Source organism: Lissotriton helveticus, chromosome 1_2, assembly GCF_964261635.1.
Source record: "Lissotriton helveticus chromosome 1_2, aLisHel1.1, whole genome shotgun sequence".
Lineage (NCBI taxonomy): Eukaryota > Metazoa > Chordata > Amphibia > Caudata > Salamandridae > Lissotriton > Lissotriton helveticus.
Genome location: NC_136058.1, coordinates 31,242,637 through 31,259,761, shown reverse-complemented (window position 1 = coordinate 31,259,761; position 17,125 = coordinate 31,242,637). Strand labels below are relative to the sequence as shown.

The following is a 17,125-nucleotide window of genomic DNA, read 5'->3' as shown; positions in this document are numbered from 1 at the left end:
TATGGGGCTTGTCTGTCCATGCCTTCCTCTCTATCATTCCAGGGGCTTTTACTGGTAGAGGCAAGTTTTTCTGTAGAAGAAACTGAGCAGGCTGTGCTGTTTGTGTGGTTGTTTTTGGTGGAATTTCTAGTTGAAGTACTGGACAGTGTAGCCTGTGGATATAGGCTGCATTATTTGTCTTTAAATTATCTCTTAAGTGTCTTTGCAGTTCTGCATTTTTTGACAACTTAAGAGATTATTTTTGATTGCCGGGGTCCACGCACATGAGCGGGACTATTCACTAGATTATGACTATAACAGAGATACCCCTACTACAGAACTGGAGTTACAGGACAGAAACTACTCCTTCCCCATCATGCGTGACCAAACTGTGTGCTCTTGGGCACCTCATCCCTGTTTCTTGTGGCAATTATCTGCCGAAGGCAGCAGCTCTTAGAAACAGAATACACACACAACACACACATATACACACGCACCAATCAAAGAAGTGTAACATTTCCATTTATTAAGTGAAACAGTGATTACTCCCGCCCTCGTTTATTCACTCCAGAGAACAGGGTTTTCAATTCTGGCAAAGCAAACTTAGAGTTTCACTATCGTGGGTCTGCTGTAACTAGCACCGCTGAAAGGGGCATATGCCACAGCTTTTACTCACAATGATACTTATACAAAATGTTGTCCCGAAGGACATGTACAACACACTGGGAGAGTGAGCGTCTTACATGCCCCTGTAGGGGATGAAAGGCTGGGTCGGCGGGATTAAATGTGTAACCTCCTGGGGGCAGACAGACAGACACATACACACACCTCTACAGCTGCAGCGCAACCAACTGAGCTGCACACAACAACACATGTCTATGGGAGAGCATGAAATTCGCACTTTCAACGAAATATTACGAAGACAGTGAAAATAAAACGGAGAATAGGCCAGAAATTATATATTTGCAATGTTATTAGGTTCAACTGGTGGCTGCCTTTTACTGCCGGACCGCTCTGTAGCGCTCAGATACCTTCGGGTCGAGTTTGCGATATATACTTTTTCATTTACTTAAAATGTCTTTCTCCTCTGTTACTCCTGTGTCTGCTCCCCATTGCTTTTGCAAAGCAATAGGTCTCACATTACTAAATGTTTGCGCTATTGGCGTTGCATTATTTGTAGCAATGCCAATAGCTCAAACTTTTACAAATGCGAGACCTATTGCATTGCAAATGCTTGTTTAAAATGGCATTCATCTGACGCGCTCGTCCCACATAAGCTATGCAGCTCAGCCAAGTTCAACCTGTAAAGGAAATCACACATAGCCTATCTATGTGCCATGCAACTAGTAAGTTATTTAATGTTGCAATTTCGTTTTAAACAATAGCAGCACTTTCGCCCTGCTTGAAAATTCTCAGAGTAATACTATGTTGGCAGCTAGCCTATTATGAATGTAGTTACTTCACCTGTAGCTGTTTTGCATCGTGCCCCCTGTGAACTTTAAAACTCGTCTGGATCTAATACACATCCCTACTTCCGCTGACTGATCATAGCAAGAAAGGTTGCCCCTGCTGCTCAATGGAGTTGGAAGGGTCCCTCCTCTCATGACTCAGTTTCGCTGCAACTTGTTTGTAGCTGCACTAGCGAGTACGTATTCTTTGTTGCAGCTATCGTGCCCAGAGAGTAGATGCTGTTACCAGAACATCCTAGACCTTTATTTAATTCCTCAAAAACTCTATATTTCCGTTCTTTCTTTTTCATTACTCAGATTTCACTAATTTCTTTTCTTTTTGATTTAATACTTGCCTGCTGACCCCCTTTGTTTTGTCTTAAATCCATACTCCTTGTCTTGCTTCCTTACTCAGTCCCTCCTCTCATGCTTCCATTAGTTGATTTTCTTGTTATTTATCAACGCGTAACATAATGCCTGGGTTTCAGGTACCCCCGTTCAAATATTAGTTTACCATATCAGTTTTACACCTGCTCACCAGGCTAAAACTTACAATAACAACATTATTAATAATCACATAGGCGAAACAATTGCATTTACCATGTTTGTTTTCATAGTTTTTCCTTAAATACCTATATTTGTATCCGTTTAAAATTACAAAAAGATATTCCCCAGAATATTAATACAATAAGATGAGTCTTGGATATAATTAGGTAAGGAAGTAAACCTCACTCTTAAAAACAATAGATCATATGAAAATAAACTTTAATCAGACGCTCACTCTTTAGACAATAATCCTCTTTGAAAAGTTGTACTGCCTTGACCTGACTTATGGTTTCTTCCAGGGAGCCCATCTCTTTTAAAAGATAACACATGCCACAACCACAGTTAGGGGTGGGTACTATACCTCTTACCAGGCTGGCTAGTGGCTGGCAGCAGTGGCAACAAAATTAAATTCCAGCAGGTATGACATTTTATCTGTACCCTTGCAGGGAGACTACCCGCTCATTCTTCCTTATAAAGGTGTTTCTGGTCCACATCAACTGTGGCCTTGGGACTATTTGTGTATATTTTAAGCCTGGGTATTGATGCGTATGTGAAATTCTGAGCATAGTTGTCACAGGTCAGAATTGTAACATGTTTTTGAAAGCAAGAAATCAGCAACTCACTTTTGTCATCAACAGCCATCTTCATTAATGTGCTTTTGAACATTGACATCAGTTGCAGTGTCCAAGCCGAAGCATCCACCACACTTCAGCCCCAAAGTACCAACATTTCCTAAAAATACAACAATACAAAGTCCACGCTAGTGAAGCCACTCAACCCAACCTTGGAATCACTAGCAATCTTTTCTTAAGGACGCACAGTTTCAGGATGATGCATACTTAAATTAAATATATTTAACTGTGCCCAGACTGCCACCCGAACCATAAAGCAGAGAAGCAATGGGTTTGTGATCTATGCTTAGCCTTCACTTCCATCTCGGCCATATAATTAACCATGCTTCATACATCACATCAATCCTTCCTTATGCATGCTTATTCTCGGACCCTCTCTACTCCATGACTAGAGTCTAGTGCACAAACTTCCACCAAACAAATCGGTTCTACTGGTGTGCCAACTTGCACTGCACCAAGCACACGTCTTTTCAAACACTACTCGTTCACTAAATAAAAATCTGCCTTTACTTCTCAGGTGGCCCTACCATTTAGCTAAGCAAAATTAAAGCCCAAAACAAGAAAACTGGGGAATAAAATAAACGTCACTAATAATACAAAATAGCTAGTAACGTTTTATTAAATCAGACAACTTGACCATCTTCTGTGAACTCTCACTCCATTACTTTATAGATTCATGTAAGCATTTCTGCCAATCTATATCCAGAAGATTAGTTATACAAAAATACACTACTATTTGTATGTCCCTGGTACTCCACATAGTACCTTAAGCCTTGTTGCTTCGTTATGTCTTTGACTAATTGAAGTGTCATTTCCTGTTCATCACATATTTGAATTGCATTCTACTTGAGAAGAAGTTTAGCTAATTGGTCAACGTGTTAATCCACTTTTTAATTATCTAGGCTGTACAGGTTGCTTTGATAGGAATCATTGATTTACTTATGAACGTTTTAGTAATTGTAAAATGTTATGTTTTTTTCCCCCTCAAAGTCACATTGGGGTTCATTTTTAACAGTACTGGATTCTTATGCCTCAGTTTCACTTTGAAGAATTAAAGACTCATAGTCAGATTTGCAGATGTTTTTAATTCGCATCAAACATTCGCTTTATAAATGTCCCTTTTTATGTGTTTGTTTTTAAAACCTTTATTGTACGGTTCCAATTTTACACAGCTTACAGCCTACAACCCCTAGGGCCGGCCGCAGCATATTCAAATGTGATTCAAAAATGTTCTAAGTAACACAGCCCATTTGCCGACAACTCGGGAGTCCGGCGGCGTGGTCGATCAATTGTTCGTACATAACTCGCATGTGTACATCTGCTAATTGTAGGTCAGGTTTTTCTATTTTATAGCAACAATTCAACTTTAAACATAAAGCTAACAGAGCATTAACCGTAAGGCAGACAATTCTAAGAAGAGCACCACACCTGCCCCATCATTGCGTATCAATTGCACTCTGTGGGAGAACATGACCTCCACCCACTGCTTGTTCAGCGCACTTCTCTCCGTTGGGCGATGGACTCAATGTATGAGCTGTATTGGTTTGGACTACCCAGACCACGACTCCCTTCCCTACTGACTTGTATACTATGTTGGAACGCAGGGGTCTTCGTGCCTGCACATCCCTCCCCTTCTGTTCTTACTCATCCTCTTCCTCTTCGTCTGAGGTGGTGTGCTCGTCTTCCTGCAGGGGATCTCAAATCTCCCCTCTGAATACATTCCACGGGGCCCATATCTTGTTCCATTTACGTAGGCAGGCCTTGGCTGTGTAAACCGCCCTCTCCGTGATCATTACCCTATCCATGTTCGTGCACCATTGTGTCAGTGTGGGGGGCTCTACCGCACGCCATGTCTGTGCTATATCCCGTTTCGCTATCATCATACCTATCGTGGACCACTGTCGGCTATGTCTGGTGAGTTCGTTCGGTTCCCAAATGTTTAAAAGGCATTTACGTGGCTCAGGAACTAGGGGCAACCCCGTAGTTTGAGATATAGTGCGCATAATCTGTCTCCAATACTCCATGATGCGAGGGCAATCCCATATGGTATGAAGAAACGTACCCTCCTCACCACATCCGCGCAAACAGAAGGGATGTTGTGCCTGCTGTATTAAGTGTAGTGTCGTTCTAGTGTAATACACCCTGTGTAATATTTTGAGCTGCACAAGACGGAGCTTAGCTGATATGCCCACCTCCCTTGGTGATGCCAATGTTTCATTCCATTCAGACTCGTCCATCTCTCCTACCTCCGCCACCCATCTATCTCTCAATTTTAATGCAGGGTCCGGTAGGTTGTTGAGCAATTTACGATAAGTGAGTGATGTAGCCCGCTCTTGCATGTAATCCGTGAGGAGGCGGTCCTCAAGAGGAGATGCCTCTGGGACCTCCGAGTCGGGTGGAATGGCAGAGAGCAGTGCGTGCCGAATCTGCAAATATCTAAACGATTCAGTCAGTCCTAACTCATAATGCTGTTGCAGCTGCTCGAAAGGGAGCACCGTGCCCTTATCCCACATGTCACCCACTGTTGATATGCCATTGCTATCCCAGTGTGTGAAGCCCTTACAGTTTCTCAGATTCCCCAGGGCTCTGGTATCCCATAGAGGGGTGAGTTTAGTAATTCGCCCCTTCCACCCCAGTTTAGCTTGTGCTGTGTACCACAGTGCGGTAGTGAGTTTCGTGGGTCCCACCAAGTTGTGCATGAGGCATTTATCGTAAAAAGTTGCTAACATGCTGTTGGTGCCAAGTTGTGCCCGGTCAGCCTTGTATGCCAGGTCTTCTTGGGGTGCGTGTATCCACTGGTTAATGGGCTTCAAGTGAGCCGCCCAATAGTATAATTGCAGATTCGGCAGCGCAATCCCTCCGTCGTACCAACCCCTGTTCATAAATGTCCCTTTTAGATATGTTTTAGGATGATGACTCATATTCCTGTTTACTCTTTAAGGCTTCAGTGGGTGGTTATCATATTTTCGCAACATCCTCCACCAATATATGTATTCTGCTCACTATTAATTATGTGGCTGCGAAATTGCTCAAGAGCTCACCAGCTTAAATCCTAAAATCTAACATGTAGGCCGATGTCAAGCTGTCTTCCCTCTTGCACTGGTAAAATATCACAAATACGAAATGATGTCTTTTAAAGGGAGCATTTAATAGAGCACATAACACTGAGCCTAATTTTAAATGTGCATTTATGAAAATAAGCATCAGCACTGTTAAAATGTCTACTTAAGTGTGTATGTGTTTTCTTTTTTAAAGAAATGGCCAAACATTCAGTTTTTAAAGGTTATGACCCTGGCGAACCGAACTGCAGAATCTACGTGAAGAATTTATCAAAGCAAGTTCAAGAAAAAGTATGCCTTATCAATATATTATTGATTTGTTTTTAATTTTTATTCTTTTATATGTGAGGTGTGATTTTTTTTGATGTATTGTTTTTTTCATCTGCAGGACCTTAAGTTTATTTTTGGGAGATACATCGACTTTTCATCAGAAACGGAAAGTATAATGTATGTATTGAATACAAAATGTCTAAAGTGCTTGTTTCTGTAACTTCTGACATCAAGTCTGCAATCTACTGGATTTAATTCAGTTTAACTGCTGAAATCCTGATTTTTAGAATGATATTGACTTACATATTTGAGTGATCGACAGCAGCATTGAGGAAGAGATGGACTTCGAGAATCATCTTTGCCAATATATATTTTGCTTCTCCAAATATTTCTTACTGTTTTAGATTAATCCCTTTAAGTGTTTTTTTACCCTGTGTGAAGTGAACATGCATATGCAATTTTGATCAAGAGTTGAATCCAGCTTGACAATAGCACACACGATCAATCTGTGGCCTCCCTTATCCCTCCTACCAGCCCTGCAATCACATCCAACCCAATAAACTTTGCAGCCTTCTCACAATAGCCTGAAGGGGTGATTTACACTACATATTAGGAGAGCAAACAAAGTGTATGAAACACACACATCTAATGCTCCTTCCAGCAATGTACTAAGATTGTCTAAAGTGTTAATACACCCATATCTTGTGCAGCCTTTAAGTCTGCCTGTTGTGGGTTATTGAAAGATGTTCTGTATTGTTAAATACATAAAGGCCAAAAGATGGTGACTACCAAAAACCTCATTTATTATTGCGTCATCTAAAATGTACCATACCCCAGCAAAAGCATCTAGGATCAGAGACAGCCCACTGTTATCATAGTGGAGAACACAAATCAAGGCATTTCAGTGTTCATCTAGACTTTCTTGGCTAGAGACCCCACAGCGCTGATCCAAACCTATAAACAATGAACACCTTCAATTGATTTACTTCAATATTAGTTTACTGTAAGAGGAAAGGATTCTTTTACAGTGAGAAGAGCAAAACAAACCGGTTCCCTCTAGACAAAGTCCTTTTATCACCCTTCAGCATTTTGAAAACTAGATTAAGAAAGTGTAGATTCAATGACGAGAACAAAGCCACCGGCAGGTAGAGGTGGAAAAGAGTATAGACTTCTGAGTCGCAGGGTCCGCGGCTTCTTGTTTGTTGCGTTGGCAGCCCTGGGACAAGTGAGAAGGAGAGGGAAGGTGGGGGCAATGTGATTTTGTCTTTTTCTTGTTTTTTTTGCAAACACAATCTCTTTCGTGTAGCGCTAACTGACAAAGGCTTGTGGCTTCGAAGCAGTAAAGAGCAGGCGCTGTTAGTACGACATCGTAATTCTGGTAATTTTATCGACATTGGAAGTATGAAACACCTCATTGATTTAAATCACGGATTACGTCAAACACACTAGAAGGTAATTTTTTTTTAGGCACAGGTGTACTTTCTGATTTTTTGAATCCCACCTGGTGAAGTGTTTCGCTCACAAAACTCTTTCAGGTGGAATTTGCAAACTCCGGCTGTATCTTGCCTGGTCCTTGAGCTGGTCTAGAGCTGTGTCTGCTGGTTTGCCGTTGGTGAAGCGGTGCTGCCAGGACAGCCAACCTTTACAACCACCCGAATGTGGGGCAGACATCTTCAAGTGTGGTAGACACACCACACGCGCCACACTGCACACTGTCCTTTCCTCCACTCAAAGCGCAAGCTTGCAGTGACAACCTCTGACACACAAGTACACCCCGTCCCACATAGGACACACTGCGCCCACCCCTACACCAGGCCTCAGCCGCCCACCAGGCTGTCTGTCACTCCTGGCGCGTCACTGCACGCCAGAGTACAGCGCCAACTTATGACAAAGCAGGGCATCAAACCGCTACCCACACAGGCTGGCCACATCACAACCATACAGTCCTCCACCCAAGGCTGCCATAGGGGTGGCACGCTATCACCCATAAAAGAGCTTTGACGCATCGTCAGGGGTGGAAAGCGCTATATAAAAGCAAACTTCGCGAGAAAAGAATTGTTTCTCCGTTAAACCCGTTCCCTCAGAGCGCACCCATTCTGTTGCATAACCATCCAATCTGACGTCACTTCAGGTTTGTTTCCATTCCTCAGACATCGCTTCATTTGAGGTCATTTGTAAGGCGCAAACCTGTCTCCCCTTTCACTTAGGCACTCTGCCTTGGAGCCGTAAACATCTCTTTGTACATATTTAGGGCTTTTGCTCCTGCTAAGAACGTCCATACATAAATTGTTAATGCTCGATCGCTTTCACGAGGCATTCGATCTCCTACTTTCAAAGAAGTCCCGGTTGACCACCTTACAGGCCCTTTCAGTACAGAATAATTTACTTGGATCTGGGAGAAAACCCCAGAACCCTCCAAACTGTTCTTTTACAAAGCAAACTCACCCACTTCTCTATAGGAGGAGTTTGATCTAACATGTAAGTTGTTCCCTCCTAACAACCATGCTGGAGCCTATACAAACACCCTCTAGTGCAAGCATCATCTCTCCAGGGACATGTATCTGTAGCGCACCTCCCCAGCCCTGCACTATATGCTGGAGCACCATTGCCTCAGCATGAGCCAAAACGTTAAAAACAAGCATTTTACAATGCAATAGGTCTCGTATTATTAAAGTTTGAGCTATTGGCATTGTAAATGACAATGCCTTTTATTCATTTGTTTTTAAAACCTGCAATCGGTACATAAACAAGCACTTTGAACGTATAGTCCTTGCTTACGAAGAGCAAGGCTGGCCGTAAAAGAGACTGCCAACCTTGCTTCTCATAAGCATGAACTATAAGTACAAAGTGCTTGTTTACGCATCGATGCAAATGAATAAAAGGCATTGTCATTTACAATGCCAATAGCTCAAACTTAAATAATGCGAGACCTATTGCATTGTAAATGCTTGTTATTGCTTGGCTAAGCTCTTTACTGAAACCTGTAAGAGGTTACTGCAGTGTGGTAATGGAAATAAACAACACATTCAATTTGGAAGAGTTCAGAAGATAAATAGTTATAGCTAGACAAATATTTTCCAACACCATCACCCATTAACTAGGAACTACTATTGATCAATCCTAACCAGTATAAAACTAGCAAAAATAGAGCAATCTGTGATACATGTTTGTGATTAGGTCCTGATAATAAATTTTATTTTGACTTCCCTTTCATATACACCTACTGATTAGCTAAAAATGGATAAACCACAGTGTTGAGATGTGGTTGGCAAGCAATGACAGTTGGGGCTATATGAGAAAGTCTATGCACTTGATTGTCCTGAAGAAGCACATTTTTGTCTTTTATGATTGTTCCACGCAATGTCCTTCTATGAGCTTGGCAAGTAACCAATGGCAAGAAGCATTACCATGAAAAAAACACTCTTGTCAGGAGAGAAGCGGCCAGGGGCCAATGCAGAACGTAGGGCCTTTGGATCCATTTAGGCTTTGCTTTTGGTGAGCTTTTTGTTGGAACTAAAAGTTTCTAACTAACGTTTACAGTTTCAGAGGGTGCCCAACAAGTAATTAATATCCACTTGCAGAGCAGTGCAACTACCTCTGCATTAGTGCTCACTAATCTTCCAGTGATGGGTTTCTGTTCATAGCCTACAGGGCTCGTTTTCACTTACTTCCTCCACTTCCCTAATCCAGAGTGGCGTTTAGCACAAGTACCCAGTTGGCCTTTCTGGGTTGGTCAAACCATTTCCTGGTCTGCATTTGAAGACAATAAATGAGGGCTTAAGGAGCTTACAGAAATTGTCTTGTAGTGGAGACTCACTACATGGGCTGCTGAAATCTTCTTTTGCTCATCTTTAATCTCACTAGATGATTCCAGACACATGCCAAATGCGTGCTGGTTTTGGTTTATTCAATAGATAGGTACATTTATTTTATTTGAAATTATATTCTCTTTCACGCCATCTTTTTTTGGAGGTGGGAACAATATGTTAACCATTAGTTTACATGACACTCAAGGCTAACAATCTCTCTCCCTGGACATTTTCTCCAATGTTCTGGGATCAGCTTTTCTGGCAAAAAAGTTTCTTAGAGTGGCATCAGCGATTCTGTTTCTCTTGTCTTTGCTGTTAGAAAGCAGTCTAGTTGCGTGGGGCTAGCGACTACATTTATTTAATTAAACTTGGGAGAATTTACAAAAGGTTAGTGGCAATATTCTCGATTTGCAGTGTTCTACCAGTGAGTGAGTGAAAAATATGCTTTATGAGATTTCATTTAAAATCATAAAAGCAAAATACGATACAACCGGAGGAGTAATTAAAATCATTGAACATTTGTACTGTTTTAAAATATTACATTGCAATGATGCGAATATGAAATCTAAAACTGATAATATAGCACCTTCCTATAACTTCTTGTGAACCTTGGGCTACATGCCCTGAGGTCAGGGAATGTGACATCTAATGCATAAGAATTAAGCCAGCCGCACAGAGTCAATCAACATAGCAAAGATGACAACTTGCAAGTTGATGCCGTAAAGTAAATAATGAATTAAGTGCTAGTGCAATGTACTTGTTGACTGTCAAAGTTTGTCCGGTCTGGGTGGGGTCCCTGTGAGACAGTAGCCCGTATCTCTGTGTGAGTTCTGTTTTTTCTTTAGGCCTGTTAGGCTTGAGGCTATTTGTTTTGAGGGCTCCCCACTTTGCGTATCTTTTTATGTTCAGTGAAGTCCTCTTGATCTGTAAAATTGCTGTCTTTGTGTGACTCAAGCTGGGTTGTTAATTGGAAGTACCATTTTACAAATCATGTTGCAGTTCCTAGACTTTTTCTAAAGTAAACAGGAGAAGCAAAGGCACCTAATTGACGGACTAGAATCATCTATCTCTTCTTTCTACATCCTTTGCTGCTTAGCTGAGAAACTTCACAGCTTTGAATGCCAGCTGGGCTGTTGATCCTCTGAATGATTTTAGAGTGGCAGATCTGCATTTGTTCTTGCTTCAGTATTGGCCGTAATAGCATTTCCCGAAGGGTTAAAAGAGCCGGGTAAGTGCATAGTAGGTGGAGTAGTGATTTACTGCTGTGACCTCAGAGGCGACATTCCAGGGTTGGCCATTTTGGGGTTAGATCTTTAGATGGATATACTCCAAGCCTCAATAACATTATAATAAATTGAGCTTTTTTGATCCTGAAAAGTGCTCCTGCATAAACGGTTGAGGGTTTAGAGTTTTATATGTTGGCATCACCACCCAATTCGTCTAGGTTCCTTGGTCTATGAGCAATGATTTTAGACTAATGGCTTTGTTAGTTATTTGTTTGAACTCAGGGTAGGCAGGCATTGTGTGCCAAACCTCTTCTAACTTTAGAAAAGAGAGTGATTGCAGTAACACAGAGTGGACTGAGTTCTTTAGACTAAATTGTTTTTCGATTTCCAGCCAGCAAAGGTGGGTGAGGAAGTTTACCTCTGCTGCGTTCATTCTCCAGTAACATTTTATTAGGGCACCTTGTCTGGTTTTTTAGACCAAACTACAACCTGATGTGAGCTTGTGATGTGTATTGTGGACTGAGAATAATTTCTTGAAAAGACTGGATTGGGAGGTGTTCAAGCCATGATGCGTCTTTGGTTTTAGGCAGTTCTGATCCGTAGGAGATTAAAGGCATGAATTTTGCTGCTATGACCTTCAGCAAGTAGTTTGTTGAGCAGACGCTAAGTTTTGTTTTGCAAGATACAAATGCAAATAGCAGCTGGTTTGCTTTCACTTGCCTTGATGTCAGATATTGCTTGTAGTTGAGGTGCTGATCGAGTAAAACCCTCAGATATTTGTAGGTTGCGATCTGTTCCAGGATGTTGCTATTTTCCGTCCAGGTGAATCTGGGTTGTCTTTTGTGAATGCTTGAAAAGCACATGACTTTTGTTTTTTGATAATTGAGTTCCAATTGAGCAGTTGCTATGTAGTCTACTAACTGAGTGATCAGCCGCTGTAAACCTCGAGTTGTTTTGCTGAGCAAAATTATATCGGCGGCATATTGAAGGCTTGGTGTAGATGCAATTCCCAATTTCGGGGAGTATCTTTGTGCTTGGCGTAAATGGTTATCTAAATCCACTGTGTAAATGTTGAACAAGCTTGGGGCCAGAATGCACCCCTGCTTTAAGCCATTGGTAGTTGTTATTTTGTTAGTGACACTTCGATCGTCGCCTAATTTAATGTGGACCCATTTACTTGAATAGAGGTTGATGATTGCCTCGAGCAATTTTGTAGGAACTCCCCAGCTTTCTATTTTTTGCCATAGCTTCTCTCAAGGACCTTGTCAAAGGCAGCTTTAAGGTCTATAAAACATGCATGAAGAAAACTTAACTTTGTAATGATGTGGCCGGCCAGGAGAGTAACTGCAAAAAAATTTGCTAGGGTGCTCATTCTCGTGCATAAAACAGTTTGAGTTTTAGGGATTAAACTTATACTGATCACCCAGTCCTCTAGATCAGTCAGCAGGTTTGAAGCGTAGATATTGGTCTCCACATCTATAAGTGCAATCAGTCTATAATTACACTTATAGATGTACACACCCCTGCTTTATATATTGGTTGAAGTGTGCTACCTCGCCACAAGTCTGGTATAATGCCTGACTCCAGTGCATGAATAAACATGGGGGTTAGATGTGTGGACCAAAAGGAGGGATCTTTTTAGGTCTCGCCCACGCAGCGTGCATGCACTGCATAGAAAAAGACCTTTAGAAATGGATTAATTTTTGCTGGCAAAAACGTGCACGCATTGCATTGCTTTGAATGGCAATGCGTGCACGTTTGGCGATTCCCTTGCCGGAGCGAGCTTTCAAACCATCCGTTTGTAATTAACTTGCAAGCAGATGGTTCCTGCTCGCTCCCGCAAGGGAAACAGGCGCAGGCCCCGCCTCTCTCCCCTCCCTCTGCTGCCTCCTCCTCTCCTCATCTTTTTTTTACCTTCAGCGTGAGGCGTGCACGCACTTGTTTAATGTAGTGAATTTATTTCATTAATTTTTTATTGAAAGAAAAAATTATATTTACATGGTGCAGGGTGAAACACGTGGGGGATGAGAAAGGACCGGGAAAAGACGCCCGGGGGGGGGGGGTTGAGGGGGGGTGGCAAGCATTGTCTCGATTGGCTCGCGGCTGTTTGTCCGTGCTCCCATGCTTACTTCTTCTTCTTCTTCTCGTCAATCCTTCCGGCTTCCCCCATACCCCCTACAGACTGTCCGATTGTCTTTTGACCCCCTGGTGGCGTGGAGAGAGAGGTGTAGAGAGTAAAGAGAGAGAGAGTAGGCACATTGTGTCCCCGGGTAGGTGATGCATGTGGTCTGTGTAGTGTTGCCTAGTCTGGCCTCTGGCCTGCGGGCTAACTTCCCAGTTAACCCCTTGACGTTCAGAGTGTCTTATGTGAGGACAGGTAGTTGTCCAGCGATAGCCATATTTCGCTTTTCTTCCCTGAGTTCGGTAGGCTGTTCGTTGTTATGGTGTCGGCTCCTCGCAGGAATATGACCCAGTTGAACCAGGCTTTGAAAGTGGCCTTCGCTGTGTCTTTCCAGTTGTTCAATACCGTCTTGACCGCCGCTGTGAGCAGGAGGTCAATCAGGTCCTTGTCATTTTCGGATGTTATGGAGGGGTCGGTGTACCCCAGTGCCAGATAGTGAAAGTCAAGTGTTAGTGTGGTGCCTGTTACGTCGTTGATTAGAGTGTTTATTGCGTCCCAGAATTTCCTGATCTTGGTGCAGTGGAAGAGGAGGTGTGCTAGATCCCCTTTCTGCTTATTGCAGCTCCAGCAGGAGTTGTTTTCTCTGATACCCATGGAGGCTAGGCGGGCTGGGGTCCAGTAGGCCTTGTGTATCAGCCAGAATTTTGTCTGATCTAGTGTTGTTGTCACCTTCCTTCTCGATGTGGAAGACCAGAGGTCAGCCCTTTCCTTCTCACTAAGCTCCCTCCCCGCCACTGTTTCCCAATGTGTTATGGTTTTGTCATTTAGTTTAGAGCTTTTGGGGCTCAGGGCTCTGTATATGTGCGCCACTTGGTGTCCTATTATGTTTAGGCTGGTGGCGTATTGTAGTATTGAGGGAGTGAGCTTGTTTATGCCTGCTTTGGCAATTGCCACCCTTATTTTAAGGAAGTTATAGAGCTCTGCGCTGTCGAACTTGTATTGCTCTTTGAGTGTGTCGAAGGGTGTTTGAGTTCCTTTGTCCTGTAGCTGGCCTACCGTTGTTATGCCGTGTCGGTACCATGTGTGCATATCTAGTGTGTTGTTCCTGTACTTTATTCTAGGGTTGTGCCAGAGGGACTCTAGTTGGGTTTGTCTGATGCTGGTGTCTAGTAGCTTATCTATTCTTAGTAGGGCTAGTCTTGTGTTCCTTAGGATTGCGTTTTGTTTGATTGCAGGGTGTTTCGTCGCCGTGAGCAGTGCCACGGGTTCCATTCCCCCTAGCAATCTCCGCTCTAAAGAGAGCCAGGCCGGGGTGTAGTCACTCTTCGGAGCTAGCCAGTACAAGCCTTGTTTTGCCATGCAGGCTGTTTGAAAGGTTTTGAAATGTGTTATGTTAAGACCTCCTAGTGCCTTGGGGAGTCTGAGTTTCTGAATGCTGATTCTGGGTTTCTTTCCTCTCCACAGGAATGTGTTCAGTAATTTGTCCAACTTTTTGTGAAAGTCTGATGTGTTAGTTAGTGGTAGCATGTTGAGCATGTAGTTAACCATTGGGGTGACCATCATTTTGATAGTCTCTACCCTCCCCCACCATGTAGTGAATTTGGGTGACCATCCCTCAAGCTTCTCCTTGATTTTGTTTAAGATTGCTTGTTCGTTCTGGTCTAGTGTGGTGCGCAGATCTCTTTCGAAAAGGAGGCCTAGGTATTTGATGGCTTTCCTCTGCCAGGTCAGTCCAGAGGACCCCAGTGCTGTCTTGTTGGTGTGGATGTTCAGTGGTTTACACTCAGATTTCTCTCTGTTGAGTTTGTATCCAGACACCTGTGCGTATTGATCTATAGTGTCCATCAAAGCGGTTATGGATCTCTCTGGGTCTTCTGTTACAATAAGGACGTCGTCCGCGTATGCTGCTAGCTTGAAAGTTTCTTCCTCTACAGGTATACCCCTGATGTCTGGGTTTGATTGTATCATGTTGAGTAAGGGTTCTATTGCCAATAGAAAGAGGGCCGGCGATAGCGGGCAGCCCTGTCTCGTTCCACGGTTTAGGTCTAGCAGATCTGACGTGCCTCCGTTTACTACCACCCGGGCTTTGGGTTCGTTATATAGGGCCATTACCATCTTCCTGTAGTTGTGGCCTAAGCCGAATTTTTGCATGCATTGGTCTAGGTACGGCCACGACACTCTGTCAAATGCTTTTTCTGCATCGAGGGCGATCATGACCGCCGCGTTGTTGCTCTTGGTCGCGTGGTTGATTACGTGGCAGAGTAGTCTTGTGTTGTCGTGGGACATCCTGTTTTTCAGGTATCCCACTTGTGCGCAGTGTATGAGGGAGGGTAGGTACGTGTTGAGTCTGGTAGCTAGGATCTTGGCATATATTTTGCAATCCACATTTATGAGTGAGATCGGTCTATAGTTTTTCGGGTGTTGCGTGTCTTTGCCCTCCTTTGGGATAACTATAATGTTGGCTTCAGCCATCGATTGCGTCATGCGCCCTTTGTGCACACAGCTTGTGAACACTGACGTCATCGCTGGCCTGAGTGTGGTGATGTAGTGTTTGTAGAACTTGGCTGTGAATCCGTCTGGCCCTGGTGCCTTGTTATATTTTAGACTTTTGGCAGCTCTTTCTATCTCTTCGCTTGTTATTTCTGAGTCTAGCCTTCCTCTCTGCTCTTCTGTCAATTCTGGTGGTGTGATGTGTTTCAGGAGTTCTTTACCCCCATCTGCACTTAAAGTGTCGTATTTTTTGTAGAGCTGTGCGTAGAAGTCTCTGAAAGTGTTGAGTATTCCTTTGTTCGTCGTGTGTGATTTGTTCGTGCTGTCCCTGGCGGCTGCTATTGTGTGCTGTCTCTGTTTGCCTTTGAGGTACGATGCCAGTGCTTTACCTGCTCTATTGGCCGAGCATAAGTTTATTGCTTTGTATTTGTTAATCCAGGTCCCTGCCCTCTCGCTAAGGATCTTGTTCAGTTCGTATTTTTTCTTTGTTAGGGTCGTGAGGGTGTTCCTGTCCTCTAGGTTGGCTATGTGTCCTGATTCTAGTTTTTTGATTTCGCGCTCAAGGTCAGTTATCTTTTTGCCTCTATCTCTGTTCTGTCTTCCTTTGATACTGATTATGGTTCCCTGTATCGTGGCTTTCAGTGCGTCCCACAGCGTCTCTCTTTCTATGTCTGGGCTGTCATTATTTTTGAGGTAGTCTTTTATGGCTAGTTCTATTTCTGTGCTGCTGTTTGTGTTTTTGAGTAGATCGTCGTCGAATCTCCACCTTCGTGTCGGTCGTTCGTTGTGTTTGCCCGTTAGTGTTAGGCAGATGTGAGAGTGGTCTGAGATCGTTCTTGGACCAATCTCTGTGTGTTCTATGAAGTGTGTGTGTGTGTCTGATATGAGTATATAGTCAATTCTACTGTAGGAGTTGTGTGGGTTTGAGTAGAAAGTATACTCTCTCCCATCTGGGTTTTGTAGTATCCATGGGTCTGCTAGCCTTAGTTTTGTGCAAAGGTTCCGTAGGGGGTTGCCTCTCTGTGTAGTCTGGCTCTGTCTTTGTGGGTGCCTGTCTATGGCTGGGTCCAGTACCTGATTCATGTCTCCAGCTACTATTTGGAGCTCTCCTAATGGTAGTGTCTCCAATTCCTTGCCTATCTGTTCCCTTAACGTTCAATACACTATACCATCTTTTTATAATAATACGCAAATCCCTGGGCATGGCAAGAAAAACATTTTTTTACAAATAACAAGCTTTACACTTTCGAAAAGTCACACCAAAATAAATCCAAGAAACTTGCTCAAGTTTAATGTACTAGCAGTATTTCAGAATCGCTGCTCCGTTTTAAAGGGTTCTTATTCCAAACACGGGGCCACATTGCCACCGTGTGACAGAAAGAAAACAACATTTTGAGACACTTTAATAACTGGTGTCAAAGCTATTGTAATGCAAAGAGATAGGTGGGAGGATGAAACACCCATAATGCACTTCATAAAGGCACAAAGAGGCTCCCAATAAGCAGGAAACCAAATATAAGAAGCATCATTACGTCCAAGCTGGT

At 43.1% G+C, this 17,125-nt stretch overlaps 1 protein-coding gene across 3 annotated transcripts in view; it reads left to right on the top strand.

Moving 5' to 3' along the window:
• Nucleotides 1-17,125, top strand: part of RNPC3 (RNA binding region (RNP1, RRM) containing 3) — a 231,179-nt gene that overhangs the window by 175,578 nt on the left and 38,476 nt on the right. For all 3 annotated transcript variants that reach the window (XM_078668497.1, XM_078668514.1, XM_078668506.1), the window contains exons 11-12: nucleotides 5,861-5,955; nucleotides 6,053-6,111. In XM_078668497.1, coding sequence (XP_078524623.1) covers nucleotides 5,861-5,955; nucleotides 6,053-6,111 — 154 coding nt within the window. The remainder of the gene's footprint in view (nucleotides 1-5,860; nucleotides 5,956-6,052; nucleotides 6,112-17,125) is intronic.